At 36.0% G+C, this 27876-nt stretch overlaps 1 protein-coding gene across 2 annotated transcripts in view; it reads left to right on the top strand.

The window, feature by feature from the left end:
- The window catches only part of dock1 (dedicator of cytokinesis 1), a 311516-nt gene extending 287144 nt beyond the window's left edge, over positions 1-24372 (top strand). The window contains exons 46-52 of one of the 2 annotated variants that reach the window (XM_088915927.1): positions 942-1025; positions 13660-13797; positions 16574-16716; positions 19831-20029; positions 21184-21343; positions 22322-22473; positions 23550-24372. In XM_088915927.1, coding sequence (XP_088772053.1) covers positions 942-1025; positions 13660-13797; positions 16574-16716; positions 19831-20029; positions 21184-21343; positions 22322-22473; positions 23550-23645 — 972 coding nt within the window. In that variant the 3' untranslated portion in view covers positions 23646-24372. Of the gene's footprint in view, positions 1-941; positions 1026-13659; positions 13798-16570; positions 16717-19830; positions 20030-21183; positions 21344-22321; positions 22474-23549 lie in introns of both variants that reach the window. The other variant, XM_088915925.1, reaches the window with a different exon arrangement.
- The last annotated feature ends 3504 nt before the right edge of the window (positions 24373-27876 follow it).

Below are 27876 nucleotides of genomic sequence, written 5' to 3'. Positions count from 1 at the left end.
GCTTTTTTGTGCATTGCACAGTGAAAGTAATAGGCCAGTGTTTTAATCCATTGGTATTTCCTGAAAACAGATCTGTCAAATGAAATATGATCAATGTGCAGTGGGAAATCATGAGTTGCTATTTGAGATTTAAATGTATAGACTCCCATTTGACTGCTTTTTTAAAGCTGGTGGTCATGTATTATGAAAATATTAAAGACATAATTGTTCATGACTTCATTTTGTTAATCTGCTTTCACTCCCATTTATTTTAGCTTTGTAATGGAGAGAACACATTAATAACCCTGCGGGAACAGCACAACTGGAAATCCCTCATTGAATTGATTCTTTGAATGCTGATTCTCCTTGTTAAATTTCTGAGCTATTGCATGTTTCATTCTTATCATTATGGCATTTGAGGCAGTTAAAAGTCTCCTGTTGGATAGCAGTCTTAGTGTTTCCAGCTAGATGTAGCAAGTGCAGTAGGCTGTTTAGCACATCATTCAAAATCTTGAGCATTTTATCCAGAATGAGAAGCTTTGCTGTTTGTCTTTGGTATAATAGATTGCCTTATGCAAATTTTAAAAAACACATTTGTTTAACATCTTTTTTACACAAGCGACTTTTGAGATATATATTGCAATGTCACTCAGTCTTTTTAACAACTTTTGTTTACAGTTGTGCACAAATTTTTCTCAATTTAAATTTGCTGTCAAGGCAACTTCATCATAACTCATGGCTACAACTCTTCTACCATATGCTTTGTCATTATAAAACAGCAATAACCAGTTTCTCCAGATTGTAAATCAACCCCAAATTGACACAATGCCTCAGCTGAAATCTTCACATCTCATACCAGTGACGAGAGAGACACTGCAGGGGTCCTTCTCCCTTGAAAAATGGTATGATGACACTGAGAGTAATGTTTTTATTTTATCTTCTCCCCTGTCTCTTGCCATCAGGCTTTCTTTACAGAGAAATACACACAAGAACACCCAGAGGATCAGGACAAGATTGAAAAGCTGAAGGACCTCATCGCCTGGCAGGTAAGGCAGTATTACTGCCCAGTCCAAAGAGTGACTGTCAGTAATAGAGAGAAGGGAGGTGTCATGCAGTATTTGACAGAGAATGAAACCTTGAAAGGTCTCAGTTTGGAAGATGTGTTTATAGAATTTTTTAGCTTCAGAGCAGCAGTTGACTTTCGTATTTTAAGTGCAAGACCAGAGATACCCTTCTGTGTGCATGAGAGGCTTCACTGTCATTGCACTTTGGAAGACTTTAGTTTTCTTTCACTTTTATTTAGTTTGTAGAAGAAAACTTTCCTCTCACGGTCATATCATATTTTATATTCTTATTGTACTATAAAAGGGCATAACATCTCACATGTAATATTGTGTACATGAGTATTGGAGAGCTGTTAGCTTCAGTAGTGTTGGTCTAATTGATACTGACAGCTACACTCTTCTCAGTGTTTTATTAATGAGAAATTGCATAAATATTCCAAAGTTTACTGCTTTATTTTGCAAAACTTGCACTAACAATATGATTTTCTGAAGCTAGAAGTAGGAGCTTGAACTTTGTTGCTTCAAAAGCTTGTAAAAAAGAGAAAATAGCATTAGTTTGCTTTAGGGTTTTGTGGCATTTATGGCATAAAATATTATAAGTCTTCCACTTAGGTTAAAATAAGACATCAGTCTTAACTACCTCAATCCCTTATATAATATCTTATCAATATTTCTTATTTCACTACAAAATGCCTTTAATCTCATGGAATTCCCAAAGACTGTTTTGTGAACAGCAAAAATGGTTATTCATAGTGGGGCTGAATCACTTTCAAAACTTTTTTTTGTTTAGTTGCAATACTGTGTAAATATGGTAAAGAACACCTCCAATTTGTAATTTAAATTATCTTGTTATAAAACCAGGAAATGAGAACTGCAGGGGTCCAATCACTAATTAGATCACAGAATTAATGCAGCTTCAGCTTAGTCTGCATTTTAACATTATCGGAATAGGTGGAGTCATAAGGATCTTGAAGATTTAGTCTGCTACCTTAATTGTTTTGGTGAAGAATTTAAGAAAGAGTACAGACTTCTATTAAGGATCACAGGCGTTCATGCTTTTGTGACCAGAACTATTGGTCAGTCTTTTTGCCCTTGAACGCCTAAATAGACTGCCACTGTTCTCACAGCACAGCGACTTTGTCCTTCATGCTCAATTCTATTTGCTTTAGTATTTAGTATTCTTTATCTTTGATGTTATTTGTTATAGGCATCTCAAAAGTACAGGGTTAAGTAATTGAACCAAAACTAATACTCTTTTCAAATTGACTGCCACAATTTTTCCATCCACTTGATGTAAAATAGAAGGGTTCACAGGGTGAGGATTAGCAGGCTTTCTGTTTCTTCCTCTCATTGGCCTATAAGCCTCATGAGGTTTTCTACTGCGCTTTATAAACCACTCCTAGCATGTTCAGATGAACATATTCTTTTAATGATTCTGAATTGTACAGCTCCTTTGTGTCTTGTCAATATTTAATTGCATTTTTCTTTAAAACTAAAATACCACAGCCATTGGGCTGATTACAGTGCTAATCAATTACCACTTGCATGGGGTCACAAGAAGTGATATTTTTATTTAATGATTTTTTTAGTCGTTGTGCTCCATCTGTCTGTTTGGTGTAGTCCTTGATGTCATTATACAGTCTTTATTATGGCCGTGTCTTTCAAGTGTGTAATTTCACTCAGAAGAGGCTATAGAATAGTAATGAGTTTGCCAGAGTTTGGGGTATTTTTGTCCCTGCATCTGAATGCATAGCTTAATTATCACATCCTCTCTCATGGAAAACATGCAAGCTGCAGTATTTGTTCTCTTTATGTGTCTGGAGGAAAAAAGGCTCACTTTAAAAAGGTTTAATTTTCTCTGCATTTTTAGGGGGGACTTCAGGTAATTGCCTTTGGCATCTCCTTCTACTCTGCATATGATCAGAGGAATTTGGCAAATATTTTGTCTGCCTTGCCCAGCAGAATAATCCATTTAATGTTGAATACATGGTTTGCTTTGTTTTAAAACATTCATCTTGCTGTGCAAGCTAGCATACAGAGCTCATCACTGAAATTAGTTTGGTGGCATTATCCCTAGGCTGTGTATAGGCATACTGTATGTCAACATCACAAAAACGCCCTCCCTAGAGTTTCAGAAGATGGTAGACAAGGCAGATGTTAAAACCAGAAGTGCTAATATACTTTACCTAATGTTTCAAACATAAGAAAAAAATGTTTCTGAAGCTGTTAAGGTCAAGGTTCACCTCCAACATTCACAACATTTAGCAGTATTATTTGTGCTGAAACCTCTGGTTAAACTGTACGTTCTGGTATATGTAGTTTTATCACTGTGTTTGCAGTAGGCCTACCACAGAGTGAGAGAGGGAATTCTTGTACAGTGGAATTCAGAGTGAATTGATTTTTGACACTGCACTTTGTACAGCTGGTAATGATTGTCTCCTGGTGTTAGGATTGTGCTCCGTGGACATCCTTGTATATATTTTATACACTTGTAGATTCTAAAAGTGCTTCATTGTGTGGTTGTTTTTTGCGTGATTTGCAGATCAGGAGTACCGAGGATGTTCAGATCAGATCATAGTCCACAGCTCTTATAATTTAATGGAGCTGGGAAGAAGAGATTGTCAGACAGCACATGAGCACTGGAAGGTGTGAAAAAAACATACAGCAGGCTATCAGGCTTACTTTGTATTCCCATTCTTATTAGCAGTTTTTTCTCAGTGGAAATTCAGTGTTTTTCTTCTTCTTTACCACAGCATTCCTGTTCCTTGCAAGGAACTTTTAACCTTATTCAATTATCCAAGCTCTTTGTGCATAACATAATGTGAGACTAGGTCTATTAAACAAGCATGCTTTCTAGTTATTTAAAGAATGAAAATATTTTTAAAGAATATCTAGTCTGCCATGTGTTAAGCACTTCACAGAGTGCGTTTGACATTATTCTTTTAGAAGGTTGTTTCTTGTATGAACTATTTGAAAACCTATTTTGACCACAGATGTGTCTGTCAGCTTCTTTTGTGGTCAATACAACAGCTCCACGTGATAATTTCAGTTAGGGTGGCACATTGTTTCTGAAATTGTCTACAAGACTCACTGTCTACAAACATCATATAACCTTTAAGCTTTATTTTGAATGTGGTTGTTGAAAGCACAGCCTTGATACATGTACTGAATGCATTTAAATTTCTAAATACTTACAGACTATTCAGTGCCTGGAAATAGGGGATCAGTGTTAATCAGAGAATATTGTTTTAAAACACAAATCAACTTTCCAGATTGCAAAGAGAACAGCTTGTGATTTCCAAAAAATGTTAGTTTGTCACTGCCCTGCACTGGATTGGTGTCCATCCAGGGTACATCCTGCCTTTCACCTGTTGCTTGTCAAGATCCCACATGATCCTGTAATAGATAAAAAGTTCAAAAATGGATGATTGGTAGTTTGTTACTGTGAATTGGTTAGTAAATTATCATACAAGTATATCTTTGTTTTCAAAAAAGGACAAAATGACATATTTATCCTTTGGTAATGTCATATTTATTTATTTTATTCAGAATGTCTGCCTGTTATGAGAGCATTTAAGGGATATCTTTTCTGCTCAAAACAGTTGAAAAGATAAAGCAGACTTAGCTATTGTTAATTAGCTGTTCGTCCCATGCATTTCTGAAAAACGTACTGCTGTTTCGTTTTGTATGCTTTATTCTCTCATGCTTTTAGGAGAAGAAAGACAGTGGGGTTCCTGACAAAATAAACATGCAATTAGATTTTCAAATTAATAGATCAACCTTAGGTTTATGTCATAAAATAAATGCTTTCAACTGAAAACCTGCATAAGGCATTCCAAGGATAGGGAGTATTTTCAAAACAAAAGCTCTTTTGAGAACAAGGAATCATTTTGAATTGTAATGGAATCTGAAAATGTTCTCTCATTCAGGGAACCAGACCTTTTGATGCTGCCAACTTAAAGGAGGAATAGTATTGTATATTTAGATTTTAAGAACCTTTAATCTTTTGCTTTGAAATGTTTTAAAATACGATCATTCACATTAACCAAAACATTAACTGAAAACCACCAAAATAAAAATTAACGGTAACATTTTTTGAATTTACAGCTAAACTCCTGGGTCTAATGAATCTGCACTGTCTTCAATAGTGTTTTAACTCTAATATTTCTTTCTTTAACCAAAAACTCCTTCTAACTGTAAGTTAATGACAATTCATCACAGACTTGTGTCACCCCAGCCTCCTAAGAATTACCAGTTGTTTGAATGTTGAGATGTTTTGTTAGTCTGACAAAATTCAACATAAACTGAAAAATTATAAAATAATGGTTTGACCATGAAGTTTTTTTGTAACAATAGCTGGAAAGGGATTTGCTCTCTCATTAAAGCAGCTGTATCTATTTTCATCATTCCATCCTTCAAATTTATTTGAGGAGAAAAGGCATCTATATTCTAGTGTTTACTGCTGTGTTTATTGATTGATTGTTTAGTGTGTTGATTGCTAGTTTTATTTGAGGCAGATGAGCAAAATTTGATTGTTCATTCATATAACACTTCATCACCTCTAATCACTGCACTCATGAACTGTGTAGCAACCAGTGAATTTGCACATTTGTTGGAGTTTCAGCAATGCTCTAATACCTGCAATATATAGGAAATATGATTTCAATATTTTGGCTGAAGCATAGAGCAAAATGGGTAAATAGCAAAAGGTGGTTAAATTAACATTCTTTCAGTGGCTCCCAGGTGGCTACACTAGTAAAGGTGCTAGCTCAGAGCACAGGCTGAGCCAGGCATTGTTGGTTCAGGCACGTTGAAGTAGCTGCCTGTGACCAGGATTACCCAGCTGGTGGTGAAAAGTTGGCTGAGTACAGCCAGGGCTAGATGGAAATTAGTTGGCCAGGGTTTCTGCGACTTTCTGAACAGTGGCTAATCCAGGGACCTGCCAAGCGCCTGTGAGGTGGCAGTAACTCTGTTAAGAGAAATGCTGCTCCTCCCACTACTGCAGCCTGTCCTGCAGGGCTGTGCTCGCACTGTCTCATATGACAAGTGGGTGTGGTAGGTGAGCACATCCTCATTCTCCCTGAGCAGTACAGGTACTATAGTGGGTAAGTAGGTTTGGTGACACCAGATTGGGTGGATATAAAAATTAAAAATAACTGGTGATACCAAATTTAAAAGGAAAAAAGAAAACTGCATTCCATATTGAGGTCAATTGGCTTGTTAGCAGTCGCATTTATTTATAAAGTTATCTGGCTGAATACAATTAATGTGGATAAAATATATGTGAGGGCAAGTTCAAATTCATCCCCCTCACATGACTTTCTCACTAAATGTGTAGGTACATTCTGAAACAGTCATTTCCTCTTTCAGACTTATTTTAATTATTTGATGGGGAACTGCTGTCTCTCAGAGTGGTTTCTCAGAGTGGTTATTAAATCTTGGCAACAAAATAAATTAATTCATGGTATCGCAAACTTTAACAAATTCTGAATTAAACACAAAATCATGAACATTGTGAAAGTACTGAATGGTTACCCTGTTGCCACGGGCAATAGTGATAGTTCACGCAATTGTGATATGAAATGGCCCTTCCTGCTGACTAGTCTCTGTAATGACTATTGTAATGTGATGTACTGTAGGAGCAAATAAGTATAGGTTGTACAGCAGGCATTTCGTCACAGAAGTGTTCCAATGTGATCTGCAAACAGAGTTAACAAGTTGTATTTGTCAGCAAAACCGTCTCAAAGTTGAGAGCAATTTATATTGGATTAAAAGAGATGTATTTACAAACTTGCTTATTTATACAGTAGTATAACAGGGCCGCTTCACCTCACCAGACGTTTGGTTGCCTCATTTTAACTCATATCTTCGCATACCTGGAAATTGGTCTATTTTGTGATTTAAATTGGAGTGTTAACGCATTTTTGTGTACTTTTTACTTTCATTGTGGTTCGAAATGCACTCATCAATGTTGATTCTTTCTAACCCCAAAATATAAAAAATAGCAATGCAGTTCCCCCTGTAAAAGCAAACCAAAGTTCTGTGTTATAAATGTCACAAATATGTTCATTTCACTCTGCCAGGGGATGGTATAATAAACTAAATTAAGCGAAACCCCTAATCAGATCCTCAGAGTAATTTCCCAGGAACTTAAATGCTTTATTTTGAACCATGTTTATACCGTACAAATTCACATTCAACACCAGTGTTTTTAACTGTAGAGATAGGCTTTAGAAGAGCTTACAACTATTCTCCTCTTAAGACACGAAAAAGCATTAATAGAAAGAGTGGAAGCTTGCAGGCAATCCATGAAGAATAAGATGTTTAAGCTCTCTGTCCATTTTAACCTTTTACTCTTTCTTCTCCTGCAGTTTACTGTCAGTTTGTGTCAAGGGATTCTCAGACCTTGTTACATAGTCTGTGCTTAGAATAGTGGGGGAATTCAGTATAGTTGAATGGTTATAGTTGGCCAAGAAATGGTATCAGAAAGAGAACAACTGGTGTGAAATTTAACTTAAACAAGTAAACAGTCATAAAAATGTAAGAAAGTTTTAAAAAAGAGAGAAGGTCATTTGGCCATGTAGCCTGTTAGTAGTAGTAGTTAGCAACTAGTTGATCTGAGAACCTCATCCAGCTATTTCTTGAAAGAAGCCAAGGTTTGTAATACACTAACCTTGTAATGTAATCATAACAGACTTAAATCATGTATTAGGTGTCTTCTGACATTGTGTTGTTCAGAAAGTTCCCTTATAAAAGCATTTCACATAATCATATTTTGGATGGCCTGAATGCATAACGTAACGTTAATACAAGTGATAAACAAAGCCATCTATCTAGAATGTCTTGTTTTTCTAGTCAATAGATGCTGCTTACAAGTTCACTTCGCTCTGTGTTTGTGAGTCAAACAATCATTACATTAAGATATGTTATTTTTTTTACATACTGTTGTCAGAAAGAGAGAATTAATATTTCTGCTTGAAAATGGTTATCTTTGTAGAAATTGTCTGTTCCTTATGTTCTCTTTCTATTATGGGAGTAACCAGTTTACACTGTCTGTATATGTTATTAACTGGATTTCTTTAAAAACTGCTACAATGCAATAACTGGAATAATTTAATGTTAAATTAAGCATGTAGAGACACACTTTTGGGTGGTCGGACTGTTTTACTTTTAAGTGAGAAACATTTTGATTCTTATTAGTTAGAAGTGAATAATCACTGCTCTCTTCATTAAAAATATCCTTTTAGACCACTTTTCCTTTTATGTTGCAATTCTAAGATAACAGACGTCTGTTCTTGACCTCATATTTTATTGAAATGAAATCTTTGGCATGAGAATCTTTGGAATTTGCTTACACCTTGGTAAATGCTTCATAAACCCATGTGGTGATAAACCAGTTAGATGGTTTAGGTACTGTATGTATGAGTATCATACCAGGTAAACAGATGTGGGGCACTTGTCTACGTAAAGGCTGCACTTCTCCCCATATTTGCACAGATTGGTGACAGGTGTTGTCGTTTCCTTTCACTATCTCAAGCCATTTCACACTCGAAGGAAGGTTGTGTTCCCGGTACATCCAGTACTGGCTTTGGGGTTTAGGAGAAACAGAATTAAATGACAATGATGCGCAGAACGGCCTCCTTTCATTTGCATTACATTGTGAAAGCAAGCAGATTATGAATTACAACAAGTACCTCATTTGTTTTCATGACAGAAAGCATCATTTGGGAATATGTGGATGCCTTGAATTATTTTTTGTTATCGAAATACTGCAGCTAGGGATAGCATGAACACTAGTGCTAAACTGCTAAACAAAGTTTACTCGGCTTGTAAGGCTGTATCACTTTGTGCTTAGTGAATGTGTCCACATCACACAATAGCAATAATATGTAAGAAAGATTTCTTCAGATGGACAATGTTTTAATTGAAAGAAATTAAAAGGTAAGTTGGCACCAAAGCAGTTATTTACTGCCATGTTTAGCACTGCTTTTCTGTAAAAAAGAACACACCTTTTCAGTCAGAAAGGCAAGCTCCAAAATAATGTACAAACATGTGAAACAATGTTATGGTCTGCTATTATAATAATGGAAGGTCGGACATACTGTATACTTGCACAAGCACCGTGCTGGTGTACCACTATTTAAAATACTCCAGTGTAGTCATTTTTATGGTTATAAAAAGAAACGTGTTTCCCAGGAGATGGGAATCCTGCCAGAGCAATTTCATTACTTTAAAGAAACTCCCTTAATGGTGATGAAGATTTAAAAAGTCAGGTATTTCATACCCTTAGGGATCATTTTGTCCAAATTCCTTTTTCATCGTTATTCAGTACAGGTTTCTGTTTCAAGTAATTCTTTAAAGTTATGGACAAAAGCTGAATATCTTTTTAATACAAATTGTTCACTCTAATATTATTTACCAAAGAAAATGTACTTTTCAGTTTTACTCAGAACTATTGGTAAAATGCCTCAATGTGAAGTTAAGATAGAATTATTGGGTTATAAAACAATATTTCTCTTTTTTCTAGTTGCAGTCTTTTTGAATGATTTAATATTTAAAATATTAATATGAAAATGAAAAAGGGAATAAAATACAGAATAATATAACATGCACAAAATGAGTCATTTTTGAAGCTTCACATTTTTGGTGTTGGATATTTTTATGATTCTCAAATATTTTTTTCAAATATTTTTTTCAAAGATAATACATTCAGTTGTTTCAGTATTTATAAATTAAACAGCATTAGTGCAGTCAGTCTAACAGCAGAGGGATACCTGACACATCACTGCATTGGAAAATGAAAAAAAACTTAGCCAAGGCTTAAATCCAAATAAGGTGGCTGTTTGTGGTTAGTTGTAACCACACATACATCATCATCATTGTTGTTGTTGTTGTTATTATTATTATTATTATTATTATTATTATTATTATTATTATTGATTGTTCTTGTTATTAATAATATATGATCCTTTTAGGTTATTTATTTTTTGTTTTTTCTTTGGTCTTCAAGAGAAGGGAAAAAGAAAGATCTAAGGATGTCTCTGTTCTAGCAGCTCAGACCCTGCCTCTCACTTATTTCAAGTTCTGTCAATTACCCCTCTCTCATACCAGTCCTGTGTCAGCACCCTGGGGCGCTATTCTAATGAGGGTGGAGTGTATAGAACTGAGGGACAGCATTGCACTTCTCTGAAAATTAGCCACTCACCTGCCTTCCCTCTCTCCCTGCCTCCCAGTTCTTTCTGAGAGACACAGGAGGCTCTTTTATGACTGGAAATTGTTATTTTTAATAGTATCAGACTGCTGGTGGTTAAATATAATTAAAAAGTATATCATTATTACATAGGAACTAGTAATAGGTTTATTCCATGCTGAAAAGAGAAAAAAGGAAAAACAACATTTCGGCTGTGGAGCCTTCTTCGTGTGTCATAATTATTACATAGTTGAATCTGGAAATGTGAGCATTCAGCTCTCATAATTTCACTTATGTAATTATATTAAAGATAGATACCTTATACTGTGCGCTACGATTAGAATTTCCAAAGGTTTCGATTTTCTTCTTTTCATCTGTGAGACCTTCTGTGACTTGTCTAGTATTTTTGGTCCAACCATTATATGTTCTTATGCTCACTGCCATTTTGGTTTCTTTAATGCTGCAATGAAGTTTGTAACCTACAGTAACATTTTAATTTAGGGGGGAGATCTTCCTCCAGTTGTCTAGGGTTCATGCTACAGGTTACAATAAATGATATTTAGATAGTAATATCTAAAATACTAGCAAAACTATGTCTTAACAATCACTTGTTTCCTGTGTCCTGTTCATAGAATGTTGTTGCAGAACTCAGGTCTTTTACATTCACAAAACATACATAGTTCCACAAATTCAGTATTAGCATTTAGTTATTTCTAAAGCTATAAAGTTGTTTCAGTGTAAAACATTTTCAGATCATTTATTGACTTTTCTTTGCCAGGTAATACATTCTTTAAATGTAGGCTGTGTAGCAAAATACAATATCAAACGTGCCTTTATGTTTTTTGAAATTGAAGAATTCTGGCACTAATAGTATTAGTATTGATTGCTTGATATATGAAAATAATGACAAAATTGCTGCAGTTTTAAGAAAAGCCTATTTCCAAAGTTGTTTTTTTCTACATTAGTTATGCTTAGACTCCACATAAACATATAAACCAATCATTTGCTGTGTCTTGAGAAACATGATTGGAAGAGGGAATATTTTAGCACAGATTAAGGATAGGAGTGTTAAAATCATCTGGTGTTGGAACTGTTGAGAATTTATTGTTTCATTAGTTACAGACATTATCAGGTTTTTCTGAGATTTCAGTCTTATTTCATATCACACCTGCATTGGTCGCCTGTTAAATGCAGAATGATTTTAAAGTTGTATCACTGTATAAACCTCATTAATGGTCTAGCTCGAGCTATATGCCTGAACAGTTACAAGAGAATATTCTCCGTGTGTACCTACCCTTTGTGAATACACATTTGTTGTCAGTACCTAGGACTAAGTTTCTTTCTGCGGAAGATAGAACATTTTGCTCATTGCATTCAGATTCTGGAACATACTCCCACAGATATTTGAGGAATCAAAACCTATTGATGTTTTTGTTGATCTTGGAGAAAAAGCCAAAAAACCCATGTCCATTCCATGTCCTGGCATTTTATTATAGTTAGAATTTATATCATTTATCATGTTACATTATAATAGCATATTATAATATAAAATAATATTATGTTATTTTATACAATAAGGTCAATATTAATATCAGCTCAAGATAATTCATTTTATCTTTAGCTAGATAACTTTAACAAGTTAACATTAATTGCATCTGTAACAATTAACTCTCTGTTTTTCTTATAGGGTTTGTTTTTTTCTTTGATCAGTTCATGTCCCCAATCAAACAGCCATGGTTCTCAGTGCACCAACACTGAAATCTTGTTCTAACTCCCTTCTGAGCTGTGCTTCTGTATTCCTGCACAGAAAATATCCTGAAAGAGCCTGAAAAGAGTTGCCCTTACCTTTATGACTTGACAGTGAGCTGCCATGTCTTTTAGCCTCTGTTACTAGTTTTCCCAGACTTTATGACGGCCTTTTTCCATTAAACCACATGAAATTTGCTGTCAAAGTTCTGAAGGGATGTCTCAGTTTCAATTGAACTATTTACTGGTTAACTTTGTTGTTTCATTGCAATGGATAATTTTCCTCTCACTCCCACAAATGCCTTATCCATTAAATAAATTGTTCATTTTTAATGAGAAAACAACCTTTAAAATGGCTACAGTTAACTGTAAGAAGAAATATTTTCTCTGAAAATCTAGGGAAGGCTTACTGGGACCACAGCAATGAAGACTTCTCTTTCTAAATAAATAAGTAAAGGTCAGCTGCACCTCCACAGTGAGCTTTAATTAGAACTTTGTACTCCTGAGTTCTCTCAGACAGCAGTCTGGGTCATTGACAAGCAGTTATTTCTGACCTTTAGCAGAAATGTATTAGGTGCTTGTCAAGTATGTGTGCAAGGAGAAGGAGTGAGAGGCAAACTAAAGAGGATGCTATATACAGCTGTTGTGTATTATGTATGGCTCTCTGTTCAAGTATAAATTGAATAATAATAAACTAATATATTATTAGAAGCTTTTATTATTAGTATCAATATATAATATTAGAAACTTGTGAAATTAGAATGATCAATGGTAATCAAAAGGTAATAGTGGTGTTTATATTGGAAATTATTGGCCATAATTTAAAACTTCTGGTGAGAATATTTCATGTATAGTTACTCTAGTAACTATTAAAAGTAGTATTTTTTCCTTCAGTATTCCCAAACCCACATCTTTTATTCCCATGTCTGCTTCCTCAAAGACATCATCCATGTGTTGTTACTATGTAATCCTATAAACCCAAAATTACATCCCTTTGTTGGTGTTGGAATGCATTCAAAAGATGAACTCCTCTGACAAAAAGCTCCGTATTGTCAAATATCTTTTTTAAGAAAAGTCACATTAATTGCTTTGCTTAAGTGTTGTATTCCAAAGTGACGTTTCTGTTAGGTTATCTTATAATCTTTATAAAACATCCCATCTGTCCCTTGTGGACGATCCTGTCTTGGCATGGATTCTTGAGGACTTCTGCAGATAAACTGTAAACTTAAATGGAGCACTTTTGTTGACTCAGTACCAAAAATAAACACTTTAAAAAGGTAACATGAAAGCTGAAATATACATGAAAGCACTTTTCTTCCAAACCATCTTTACTTTCCTTAAGTCCATAGAAAGAAAAGAAGCAGTCGCTCCTCTTGGGATTCTGAAACTAAATCTTCAATTCTTTCTCACTCCTTTTTTGAACAAATAAATCAGTTTCTTTTTATAGTGAATGGTGACAGTCTCAGGTGGTCAGTGAAGAAGACACAGGAGCTTAGTTGGGTTCAGAGAGACTGATAAAACAGCAGAAGACTCTTGACATTCATCCCAGATTGAGGCAAAAATGTCTTAAGTGAAAATTTACTTTACTTTTCTAAAGCTTTACTGGGTATATTTATATATGGAGAGATTTCAATTATATAACCACAATCCTTATTAAACCTTCCATTTTTTTGTCTTCAGATCCCAAACCTTGCCGATGGAGTGCGAATTCATGGAGAAAAGGTGACAGAAGCTCTGAGGCCCTTCCATGAGCGACTGGAGGCTTGTTTTAAACAGCTGAAGGAGAAAGTGGAAAAGCAGTATGGGGTCAGGATACTGGTACGTTCATCTACAGGCTGCTCTCATTCTCCAGTAGCTCAAGCAGCACGTGAATGGACTGGCAATCTATTGTCTTTCTGGAATTGGGATTGCCGTATAAGGGAAAGAAAATGCAGTGGATTATGCAGATCTCCCTGAGCATCATTGGGAGGAGGGTTTCCTTGCCTTCAGAGGCTGAGCCACAGCATGCTGTTCAGCAGCACTTTAGAGATGAGGCATTTTTACTACTAAGTGACTCAGAGACATTGATTCTCTCTGAGCTGTAAAGATCTCACTGCATTTTCTTGGCAAACACTGAATATCCTCGTATAGCTCGAAATGTTACGTTCTCTGTCTCAGTCATTTTCCCAACAAAATCTTAGAAATATGGATCTCTATGATCTGGTGGGGGGATTGCTTTCAGTAGAGATGTGTGGTTTGATTGTTATTTTTAAAATAAAATTAAAATTAAACAGCAGAATGAAGGAAAGATCCTGGCACAGCTCTTTATGTGACTGCCAACTCTACTTGTATTCTTAATTATTTATAGCAGCTACCTTAATTAAAACAATGAGATTTCAGAAGGCTGAAATGATCAAATGACAGATTAATTAACATATTAATGCAGTTCTTTGAAATCTGGACCAAACTCCTTTTATATTGCCATCACATTTTTTCAAGGTTTTAAGATTTTACGACTTAATCACAAACTTGTACAATTGCATAATTCTCTTAGGCACCCTCTTCCATCAGTGCTCTGTTGGTGCCTAACAACAAATTAGCCTTCCATTTTTTTTTTCTTTAGTCGCATTGATTTTGTTAAAGTTCAGCTGCTAGACTTCTGGGAAAGGCCAGTGAAGATGATGATGAAGATAAAAGTTCCTGTAAAAAATGTCCTCCTTTTATGAGCTAGTATGCCCTTGTAGTATTTTCAGGCTGTTTTTTCCATGGTTGCTAAAAGCTTTGGAATTACTATAACGAAAAGGTAGTAGCCACTGAAATCTGTAAAGAACATGCTATGTCTGGACTCATGTTACTAGGCTTTTACTGAACACTGATTCCTTTAAAGGCCCTTGAATCACAAAGCTTTTCTTAACAGACATTAAAAGACCACCTACTGGGTGCTATGTTAGTAATTTTCTTTTTTCATTGCACCATGTAGCTTCATCCACAGAACCTCCGATCTTTCAGGTTTTTAAGATTCCAGCATCATGTGAGCATGGTACAAAAGTAATCAGAATTTGACACTTAACGTTATCTCTTTTCTATATAGGAATGATAAACTGGCTCATATACTATATACTAGCTGATATTTTTACTGCACAAAATCATTTAGACACTGAATTTGAAAATGTTGTCCTGTTGCCATTTTTGCTGTGTCTTTGAAGACAATTTCTATTGGCTGTTAAAGCAAAAAAGTCAGTTTTGCAGTTCATATTTGTACATCTGTGAGCTATGCCTACTTGTCTTAGACCTGCCACATTTTCATCAACCTACAGTATAACTCAGGACTCCATGATCTTGGTCCTAAAGGACCAGAATTTTTACAGGCTTTCAGTCCAGCTGAGCTCTTAACAGCCTGAATCAGCTTGTTATTGGCTTAATTGGTCCAATTTACCAGCTTTTGTCAGCTTTTCAGGTCCTCTTGATTTAAAGAGACATAGAAAACATACAGACACATCTGCCCTCCAGGACCAGAATTGGGCAAGCTTGGTATAACTGAAAAGGCATTAATTTAGACCACAATTCTTTCATTAATGGCCAGATGGCTGATTTTTATTTTCCAGATTTCTTTAAAGTAAAAAACTATTGCGCTGTGCTATTTCATGCTGCCCAGCTCCAGCTCCCGTCTGGAGTACAGTATGTTTGAATGCTGTGTGTGCCTTGCTGAATTACAAGAAAACATTATCTTAATTGCTCGGTCTGCTATAAACACAGGCATCTGATATGCACCAAAGACTGTTTATATTGATTATCTGGGAAGAAAAATTTACATGAATTAAATCATGGTTGTTATTCATCATTAGTCTTGCGTGCCCTATGTTGTGCAAATTATAAATATGTTTTACAATTTAGACCTAAGGACTGAGAAATACATTGCATTTATCATTAGGAGATGCACAGGATGCATCAGTAACATACATTCACTACCACCAAGGGAGATTACTAAGGGCCTACATACATTTGATATTCCATCACATCACTACAACTCCTCATCAGAATCCTAGGATACAGCTATAATGGAATACAGTATGTACTCATTGCTAAATTAGTTAAATTAGTTTAAAAAACTAAAAGCTTATCATATGACAATAGGACTGAAAGTCTTTTAATTGCTGCACCTTAATTATCCAGTTCCTTTCCAATTATTTAATATCCTGCTTGTAATTGCAGCTAAAGTCTGTAAAATTAAAAGCCTCCCTTTTTTCCAGTTCTTTTGAAATATCTTTTGAGACTAACTCAGTGTCAAAAAAAATGAATAACGCTTAGAAAATCAAAGTATGTTAACAGTTTAGTGCTTTCAGCCAGCCTAAAGAGTATCACATTAACTGTGCGTGTCTCAATCCGTTTGCATTACTGCGTGTGCTTTGTGTTGAGTGTGTTATGAGTTTACACTTTTTTTTCTGTTCACTAGTCAAATGTAATTGCAGGCGCACTGACAAAAATGTTGGAAATGGTGAAATGTTAGAACATTGGAAAAATGTCTTGGAGTGTCCAGCAGTGCACTGCTCCCCCTGAGCGGATGTGTGCTAGGGAGCTGCCTCAGTTGTTAACTACTACGTTGGTGTTGCAGCAGCCTGCGAGCGATGAGAGGCGAGGGAGTCGGCCTCGCTCCATGGTCAGGTCCTTCACCATGCCTTCCTCCCAAAGACCCCTCTCTGTGGCATCGGTGACCTCCGTGTCTTCTGACAACTCGCCTTCCAGGCCAGGCTCGGATGGGTTTGTGGCTTATCTTCTCTTTTTTTTTTACAGAAATTCAGATTTGCTCCCCTATGGAGCCTATTAAAGAACACATTATGTTGAAGAAAGTAAGCTTTTATTTTAACGACCTCCTCCCCACCCAGTTGAAATAAAAGACCTTAATTAATTGACACAGTGATTAATGAAAGTAAAGCTTCAGAAAAATAACTTTTACAGCTGAAAGGTAATTTCTTTTTTCCCATATTTTAACTTCAAAGCCCAGGAAATTACAAATTTTGCCTTGCACGATTTGCATAGGAGAGAGGTGTCATAGTTTCTGTCATTTTTTTCAACTGGAAGCCTCAGACAAAGCACAATAGGTTACCATCGCTGACACAGAATCATTTTCTTAGTCCTTTGTCATATAGTTCACTGTCTCGCTAGTCCATGATGCATTTCTTGAGAATACATATAGTTTTGTATGAACTCCCCTCTAGGCCCGTAACCTAGGGTCAGAATCATTTCAAGCAATAGCTGACATTTTTTTTTAAATAGCAGTTTTACCACATACAAACCATTATACTGGCTGGGGGACTGGGGTCCTCTTCTCTCAGTTTTCACTTTCCTTTGGGCCTAAAAACACAATCAAGGAAGAAAAACCAGCTTGTTTTGATCCTTTCAACTGGCAACCAGCAGGTCCACACAAAAAATAATTTCACTTAAATGTGCATATCCTCCTGCCACAGACAAGATGCTGACCGCTGACTATTACAGTTTTTCTGCTGTGGATTCAGCGCTGTCAGTCTTCTATTCATGCACTACACTTTATTGGCAGATGTAACAGCTACCTGCCATAGCATTGCAATATTACCGATGGGTGATATTAACAATAATATAGAAAAGGCCTTCAGGACATATTAATGTTACCCCAGGTAAAAGTAGTCCCTCAAAAGCCAATACAATGGAAGCATAAAATTAAATTACAAATCTTTGTTTGTAGCTGCTAGGCACTTTCCCTTTGACTTAATCATTCAAGTCTTTAATGGCCTAGCTTGTTAAAATCTATATACTGCCAATTAAGATTTCTGATATCTGGCTTATGAAAGGTTTATGACTACTTTGTATAATCAAAAGTGTCAGGAGCTGGGAGATTGCAAATACAGAGGAAGATTCATTACTGCATCTCATTAATGCATATTATTGGGATTTGAATTTGCATTCACATTGGCTCCTACACAGCTGAAGCCAAGAAAACAATAAATAGAATTTATCCATGATTGTGTTGCAGGTAGAATTTAAAATGACAAATCTTTTAGAAGTAATGTTTCACATTGCAATTTAAGATGTTCATAGCAAAGCTGAGAAGATTTTAAATTGCACCTTTACCATGTTTAAATTTCAAAAGATTTTGCCACTAAATGAAAGCAGCTGTGCACCGATCTGCTGCAAAATTTTACTTTGTACTCTCATCTTTTTAGCAACAAAGACACCCAGCATGTATGCTATTGTGTTCTTTTTAACACAATATTGCTTATATTTTTATGTGAATTAATTGGCCCCTAATGCACATAGACTGGAAGACAAGTTGAAGAGGGCACATTTCTTTGTGTAGATGCTTTTTTTAAGAGCTACAACAGTTCAGGCAAAACAAAAGCAAAGAAAAGCAAAGCAAAAACCTATTTTGTGATTACGGTTTTAACAATGGCCAGTCAGATAAAGATGTATTTTCTAGATTTTGTATCTTGAAATGTTAATATTTTATTTATTAAAATATAATAATATAATATGATAATAATAATATTTTAATTTAGCTTGTGGGTGGGAGAAAAAATCTGATCAGATTATGGTATTTTATTGAATTTGGTCATGTCCATTTTTACTGCACATGCACAATACATGCAGAAATATAATTTTAAATAATCTGAAAACCTAAGTTTAAAGTTACTGTAAAACATCACGGAATATTGATCAAGCAAAAACCTGCTATGTGGTTACAGTTTAAACAACAATGGGCAAGCAAAGATGCAAGCAATGTCTTCTTCTTGCCTTCATCTTTGATGTTTTTGAATGTGGTTGCTGTAGACAGCAATGGTATGAATTGCCATCTAATGGGAAGTGTGAGTCATTACACCATGCTCGAGTTGGTTAGTGTTGAGTAAACCATGAACTGACTTTGGAGAACATTAGTCCCTTGGGATAGTAAAAATGTTTTCATTTTTTCAGTGTAAAGCTGAAAAGAGATCATCTTAGATCATCAAGACACCTTCTCAGCACAGGATTGTATCAGAGTTGTCAGTTTTTGTTATTGTTAAATGAATAAAAATATATTAATATAAATAAACATATTTTTAAAGTAAAATCAAAACTGTTAATAAAACCACCTGCTCTTAAGCACCTCTGTTAATTAATCCCAGCAATATTTTATGTTTTAAATCCACTATATTCAGACATTACCTGTCTGAAATGTCCAGTATATTTTTTACTGTTTCAGTGGCTTCAGAAATCTTTGCTCATGCTGTTGCCTAAATTATGTATGACAGAAACTGTGGACCTTACTTCAGATGACAGATTTAAGGTGTTGAACTTGGGGAAAAAGTGAATAGTTAAGATTTATAAATTAGTTTGTTTTTAATGTTTTGCACTCCACAGTAAATGGCTGTCAAGAAAGAGTTTTTTCACATTTCTGATTTGATTACTGCAAAAATGTTGAATAATTTGATTTTATTTACTGTTTTTTGTAAGTGGTATCTAAATTGTTTTTTTAAATCGGCACTGACAATATAAAATCTTATTGGTCTGTGCTTTTATTTGCATTACCTAAATAAAATAACTTAAATACTTATTTCTTATTCTACAACATCTAGTCATTTATAAGGTTCTTTAAACACAGTTACAGAAAGGAATGTCAGGAGCATACAAAACAATTGAAACTACAGATCTTGTATTAAGAGAACATATCTTAAGCGGCATATCTTTTGCAAGGTGGATTTGGTAGTGATTCTGAAAGATGGCGTATTTTTAGTTTTCATGGATGACTAGAGGAATTGGATAAATAAGAAATCATAGTAAAATCTACAATAGTGTCATGATTTATTTGTCTTGGTATTTTGTCGTGACAAACTTCATCACCTCCCCTTCTTTTGTGGCCTTCAGCTTCACATTAGAGCCTCTTCTGCCAAAGAAACTCCATTCAAAGTCCCAGGATAAACTGGACAGAGAAGAGCCCGACAAGGAGAAGAAGGAGAAGAAGAAGGAGAAGAGGAACAGTAAACACCAGGAGCTGTTTGACAAGGAATTTAAAGCTGCAGATATCCCACAGCAGCCTACAGAGGCTGTCATTCTGTCTGAAACGGTGAGTCTCCATCTTCGGGCACCACTATGTTGCATACCCTGGAGTGCTAATGGATGGAGGTGCTTCCAACTACTTTCTCATTTTTTTCTGTCAGAAATAGATTTGTCCCTTTGTTCCGCGGTGCATTTATTCCTCTGCACCTAGTGTTAAAACAAAAAATAAAACAAGTTTTTTATGAAAGTTGTAACATGGAATGAAGTGTGTATAACAGCTTTGCTTTTTATTAGCTCATTTACTTTGCTAAAAGCCACTATTAGATGATTAGTGCAAATACAAGTTACTTAGTCCCTATGAACACATAAAAATGCATAGAAGCACCTTATGTTTGAATATGCTTATGCTTATAGAAAATGTATAAAACGTTTATCAAAATATATATGCATATCAGTTTATTTTCCCTTGAACTGAAATCTTGCCTACAAATAGTTTAAGTGCAATTTAGGTGTTATTAATTAAAGATTAATTTTTTGGATGATATTGTTCACTTTAGATCATGTTTACTGCCTCTTAGTACTGGGTCTCTGGGTTCAATTCCTTGGGTACTAGCAGTGTGCAGTTTGGATGTAAAATTGCCCCTTGTGTGCATGTGTCCATGTTTGAGTCTGTGTTTGCTCTCTGATAGACTAGTAACCCATCCAGGATGTATCCTGCCTAGTGCCCAGTCCTTTCTGGGATAGGCTCTGGGCCACCATGACCCTGAAATGGATAAGTGGCTATTGAAAGGAATGTGATGATGATCATTTTAGGAAATTAAAGCTTCCAGTTCAGCTCCTCTCACTGTAGAATTGTGTGACATCAGCATAGTGCTCTTCTTCTCTGCAGGCAGTGTCATACAGTAGCATAAGGGAGGATTTCTCTTTCTCAGATATGGGAAAAGTGGCCAAATGAGTTACTAACATCTCATAACACAGATATCATCCTTAAGAAGTGGCAGTGAAGCTCAGTTTAATGGAGTGTTCTGTATCTGGAATGAGGTCTGTGAAAATAATTTCAATTAGTAATAAAGATGATCTTTATTAAAGCCAAATTTCATTTTGAATGAGTGAGCAGCCAGGAGAAGATGAATTTCCTCTGAGTTCCTCAGCAGGATATATTATCTGTTCTCGCTGTGCTTGGAGGTTTTTCGTTATTTGCATCTCTTTCTTAATTTCCAGATCAGTCCGCTCAGACCTCAGAGACCAAAGAGTCAAGTGATCAATGCGATAACTGGGGACCGACGCTTCTCTGTCTCTCCGGGGTCCTCTTCCTCCTCCTCTGTCCCCCCTCCTATCACCCCCCGGGCCAAGCTGTCCTTCAGCATGCTGACAGGTTCCAGTAAGTACCGCTCAAGAGACAGACACCTGCTGCCACACCACACTGCTGAGCTCAAAGTCAGCACTTCATAAACACACAAGTCCTCCACACCGGGCACAGCGGTTCTGTTGAAAACTTTTAGATCAGATTTTGAAGAAATCCAATCAGGATGAAATGCAAATAAAGAGCTCTTCGTCACAAGAAGAGGTAATGGCCCTTGTTGTGGAATCATGTAGTACCAGACAATTACCTGAACCTGAATTTCCCATATTTGTTGAGTTTTTAAAATAAAGATGACATTATCATAAGCCTTCAGACTAAAGGCTACTGTTTATGTAGAAAGGGTACATGTTGACTAAAGAAACATGAGATAAGTATCATGTGTAAATTAAATGACTCATCAAAAAAAGCTATGATGACTTGTTTTTTATTTTGGGGGTTTTGTGTGTGTGTGTGTCTACATTTTTTTGTATGTTGTGTGTATAGATGTTGAAAAAAGCTTTGCTGGCGCTGTGAGTGTCATAAAAGTTAGTGATATTTTTTTTTGTCTTTGGACCTTGCTTGGTGGCATTTGTTTTCTAGAACATGTCACATCAGGTTTTCAAATCCAGCACCGTTCAGCTGAATGCCTGTGTAGTTCTGTCATATATATACAGTACAATGCTGAAAGCTCAGTCCCTCCTCTGGGGAGAAGACTTGTGAATCAAACAACACATTCCAGAACAGACAAATCCAAGGGAGCAAGTCAAAGTAGTTAATTTGTAGGGAACACTTCAGGCATATACTCTACCTGCTGACAGAGGTTTGAAGTGAAGAAAAATCTGTGCAGGCAAGCTAGGAAGATAAGAAATGAAATAACTCTATAACTGGAATGTTTTCCGTTTCTCCCTTTTATATTTTGGGAATCAATTGGAATTTCATGCAAAGTGTTTTTTGGAATTGTGTAAGTGCAAATAGCTATAAATGCCCCCCACCCAAAACATGTTCTGTTGATTGCAGGTATCGAGCTAAATGGCATGGGCTACCCTGAGAAAGGAGAAACCCCTCCTCCTCTGCCGCTGAAAGGCAGCACAGCAGATTATGGAAATCTGGTGGATAATCAAGACTTGACAAGTCCGACTACTCCTCCACCTCCTCCACCACATCAAAGGGTAAGTGTTGTTAATTAGGCGTAGAATGACTTCTTTAATGATGCAGGGCATTTCTAGTGGAATGTGAACTGACATACAAGATACAGCTTTGGAATGTGACACACAGTTTGAAATCCCCCCTTTGTGAGAATTAAAAGGAAAAAAAAAACATTTTAGGACTGAAATGTTCAAGTTACCCCCACCATAACCATGCGAGGTAGGTACAGAAATGTTATTTATATAAGGCTGCTCAAGTGCAGTAGTTCCCTCAGGTGATTGATGGGATGATTACTTTACCTTTCACATCACTCAGGAGCTTCCCAGTGTTAATCAGTATATTTGCTACTGATTCCTGATAAGGAAGAGACAGGAGCTTTTTTTTCTTTGCCACTCAGTTAACTAATCTTATTTATACCCCTTCACAAACTACAGACAGGTAGTAAAATAGAACCTGCAAAGATAAGCATATCCTTCTTTTGAACTGGATCGAGTACTTGGCACTACAATTTGTAGCACCTTACGTCATACATTAAATTGTTTTTTTATGCAGCCCAATTTTGAAAAGGTTCACTTAGTTTGAAATGTCCTCCTGCTGGGTCCTCTGGTTTACTTTACTTGCATTTAGAATTTCCAAGTAAGATTAAATTATCTGAAGGCTGACGAGTCAAAAGTATACATAAGCCTGCATAACATAAAACACCTGTTGAAATCTAGGAGAATCAGAATACTGTGCACACTGTGCAGCTGAATAGGAAAATATTTCAGAGATACAGCAATTTCAGTATCAAAACCACTAAAGTATCCTCTTCCTTACAGTACAGTTGTAAACCTGTTCGGCTGTCAGCACTATTTATGCAAGTCTCATCATTCAGTTTGATTTGAACATAAGTATGCACATTTTGTGCAGCAAAACAAATTACACCAACATTGTGCCTAGTGTGTGACTGCTGGAATGTCATACCTTTGTCTTGATGTATATTGTTTTGTTTTTGGTGCCTTTGTAACATCATCCCAGAGTACAGGTTAAACATATTCTTTGCTTTGTGAAGAAAAGCCTAGGTTGGAAAATTAACATGATTATATTTTTATTATTGCAGCATCTTCCTCCTCCACTACCCAGCAAGACCCCTCCTCCTCCTCCACCTAAGACAACGAGGAAACAAACATCAGTTGACTCGGGAACTGTACAGTGAACAAGCACAGAAAAAGATTAAGATTCCCCAAAGACTGAGCTGTAATATATCCTTCTGCTGTTTTTTTTTCCTTCACAGCTTGAAAAATGAATACCTCATTCAGGCCTTTACAGATTTTTTTTTTCCTTTAGTGTGATAATGCTGTCAGTCATAGGGAATTTCTCCTGTTGCACAGATTATTAATCAAGTCTTCAACTGCTGAGTTGTTGATACTAATGCATACTAAATGAGTTATTGTTTTGCTTTTTCACTCTGATAAAAAATGAATGTTACAGGTTTTTATCATATCTGTATGAGGGGAGGGGATTTGGATTTGACTGAATTATAACTGAACATTGGATTTTGCAGAAGCTACTACTTAGCCCAAACAATGTAATGTACAGAGGTTTGTATATATGATTTTAAGCCTTTTTAACACATTTTCTGATGCCCCTTTTCAGAATAACACTGCATTAGAGACATTAGAGGCAAATAAACAGAAAAGGGCTTTTAGATTTTAAAATGACAGGGACTGTAAAGTATCTTTGAGTATCTTTTATATAAACATTATTTAATAGCTTGGAAATAATGGGTGTTGGAGTGTATACAACTAACTTTTTTCAGCTGTTCTTGTATTATCATTGTATATGATATGTAATAGAAAGCTATAACCTTGGATTAGAATAACATTGACAATTTCAGATTCACTACTGACTTTGGAATAAACTTTTAAAGTGTATTTTTAAAATGGTTGTTTGCCTTTTTCCTTTTCATAGCACATGTCAAATTACTGCCGATAAATCATGGATGGTATATTAATATATGCGCTCATACATGTATGCTCTTACAGGTATATACAGTAAGTCATGTTAGATGTACTATATAGTATATTCTTTCAAAACGATGATGAATGTCTTGCCCTGTGGTTGCTTCTTTAACAACTCATACAAGATCTTCACATTAAGAAACATTAGAATTAAACTAAACATGTTTGATTTTAGTAAATTGACTAAAAAAACTGCAAACTGTATGTTAGCTATATGGTAAGTTTCTAAAAGGCTTTTATGTTACATATGATGTGTCATGTTCCGCATTAAGTAATGACTTGTATTGACACATTATAAATTAAATATTGAATTTACTGCAGGACCAGTATGTTAAAACCAAGAGCTCTCTCAACCTCATTTTTTTCATTTATGTTTTTGCCTGAGAAAAAAAACCCGCAGCAGCCATTAAAACAATTTCCTCTGCCTCCCTCCCTGCGTGTGCCTTGTTTATTCCATCACACACAAAAGGTGATTCAAAAAGCAAAAAAAACTAAATTACTCCAGAATTGCCTGGTTTTAGAGTCTTTTTCTCATTTTCCTTTGTTCCTTACAAACACCTTCTTGGAATTCAGAGACATTTTTTGCATTGTATTTACCTTGTTTCCTCAATCAAACTCTCCTAAAGTATTTTTTTCAGAAGAGAGAAATAATGGAATCCCATGTTAAAAAATTCTATCCTCAAGTGTCCTTCCACACACGTGGGCTGCTGTTATTTCTTTGCAACACTTGTTTGACACACCCTTACCACCTCCCACATGGCTCTCCTCTGTGCCTGCTGCAGTTACGAGCTCCCTGGTAAGTACAGACCATGGCAGGGTGACAGGCTGAAGGGCATGAGCTTCTCTATCTACATCAGCCTCGTCTGGCAGAGTCTGCAGTCCATTAGTTTATTTTACTCCTAAAAGGTTATAAATAGAACACATACTGCCCATGCTCTGTTGCTTTATTTCTCCTTAAAGCCATTCAGGTGATGGACAATTTCAAATGTCTCCTACACCGTGCACAAGCAGAAGAGCACTGCTGTGAAGGTTAATGAGTCAGCTGTACACTACTGTGTAGAAAATATCTAGTACACAAGTGAAAGGTGAAAGTATATTGGGTTTACTGAATTCATTGCTCAGGTGCATCTGTTCCCAAAAGCAACAAGGCAGTGACAGCTTTGGCGTTTTATTGTTTAAGAGCCTGTGTATACCTGTGTAATTACTTAGTGTAAAGTCATAATTCTGCACGATTCACGCAACAGGAAAAATAAGGGATGCAAGTTTGATAGAAATTGTGACCAGTTCTGGATGTTTTTTCTATTAAATTTGTATTTGGATTCAGGTCTGCAGTTCTGTTTCTCATGCTTTTTTTTTCCTTTTGGGGTGGAACAGTAGCATGACACCAGTTCTGCCTCACAGCACTCAGGTCCTAGGCTTGATTCAAATCTGGGGTGCCTTCAGTGTACTGCGTGTTCTTCCCAGGTTATAGTCTTGCTTTTTGATTCACTATGTCCCTTTCCAGGAATAAGCTACTTTGCAATGATGGACGGATGGATTTTTTTAAAGAAATAGTAATAAAAAATCTGATTAGAATATTTTTGAATAAGTAATGCACTTCCTTCCTGCTAGGCTTGTGGAATTCCATTTTGCATACCATAAACAGACAAGATATTTATTAGCATTCCCTGCTGTTCCTCAACACATGCTGGGCTATCTCTGGTGATCCTTGCAGCCTCCAGAGTTTGACACACCAGCTATGAAGGATTGATTTCTGTAATCTCAGTGCTTAGTCTGTCACGCTGAACCATATCTTGCCGTCTTTAAAGGAGAAAGATTTGCTCTAGCAATGGGGGTGTTTTGTGTGAAGGGCCTCAGGTGCTGTCTTATCTCATTGTTCTTCCTGAGCAGTTTGTTCACAGGAGCCAGTCATATCAGTGGACAACATTAACAGCAGGAAAAAGCAAAAGTGCAACAGATGATTTCATCATGCACAAATAAATAGCATGAAATAAATGACCAATTCAAAGAAAAATCTACAGTAGGCATGGGTGAAAAATGATTAAATATGCAGCAGGAATAGCTTTATATTTTTCATATTAACCCTGCTGTCACAATTCCCGGTTAACAATGAAAAGTAGAAAAAAATGTCATGCTGTTCAAGTTATACTAATAGGCCGATTTAGATGGGATTTTTTTTATTTTTCAGCCTTTTTTCTGAATTTTGTTCTGCAATAGGACAATTAACAAATCCTTTATAAGAGGTACTCCTGAAGCTGCTTGAAAAATAAATACTATTTGGTATTGAATTATTTTTATGAATAGAATTTAAAAATGGTAACAGCTTAAATATGTGCAGTAGAATAATTACAAGTGTTACCACCATTTTTTCCGCAGTATCAAACCTCATTGCACTGTTTAATAAGTTTAAATCTAAAAAAAACAAGACCCAAACAGAGGCAAGAATCCTGATGTTATGCCTGATGATAATACATGTTGACTCTTTAAACAAATCCATCCATTCATAACGCTTTATTCAGTACATGATCATGGTTAAGCCAAAGTCTATCCTAGCTAGCAACCCCACAAGGCAGGATACACCCTGGACAAGACAGAAGTCCATCACTGACCATGCAGAGACATGTAAATACTCACACTAGGGCCAAATTTAGAAGAAGCAAATGTCTTTGGACTGTGGAAAGAAACCTACGCAAACACAGGAAGAACTTATAAAATCCACACAGAAAGCAACTCACACCCAGATTTGAACCCAGGGCGCCAGTGCTGTTAGGCAGCAATGCTGTCCACCGTGCCACTCTTATTTTACCTGTCAAACTCAAAAACAACTGAAACATTCCCAAAAAGCTAAATTTTATTGGTACTGTACGTCGTATTTCAAGCTATACTCAAAAGCAATTTCATGTATCATCCAAATCATCTTGTTACCTTTTTATAAGTTGTTGGTGGGACTAAACCACTCTGTCATATTCACAATTAACCTATAATGAAAGTTACAGGTTTCACACACACACGTCAGACTTAATAAGTAAAACATCCCTTCTCCAGCTAGGGAGAGGGGTTTGATGGCCATACCCTGCATAGTCTTCCCATTCTAAGAAAAGCAAAGAAGAATGTGTCTACTACTTCATTCTTTGAAGTTGGCTCAAACAATTATTGCAAAAAAGCAAGACTTCAGGGTATAGTAGAAAATAGTCCGGCACTGGCTTTTCAACCTGCTTACTTTAGCTTGGTGTGTGCTATAGACCACTTCAACAATACTAGAAGACAGTCAGTGATAGCTTGAAGTACTACATTAATGGCTGTTCTGAGCTGCCTCATTAGTTATGAGGAAACTGAAAAGGTCAGATGAGGTTAGACCTCCTAAAAAACTTGGGTTCTCACAACCTTTACTCTCCCAGGAAGCCCAGAAATCTTCCTGGGATATTC

The sequence above is a fragment of the Atractosteus spatula genome, chromosome 5 (assembly GCF_055471065.1).
Source record: "Atractosteus spatula isolate fAtrSpa1 chromosome 5, fAtrSpa1.hap1, whole genome shotgun sequence".
NCBI lineage: Eukaryota > Metazoa > Chordata > Actinopteri > Semionotiformes > Lepisosteidae > Atractosteus > Atractosteus spatula.
This window is presented reverse-complemented; position numbering and strand designations above follow the sequence as displayed.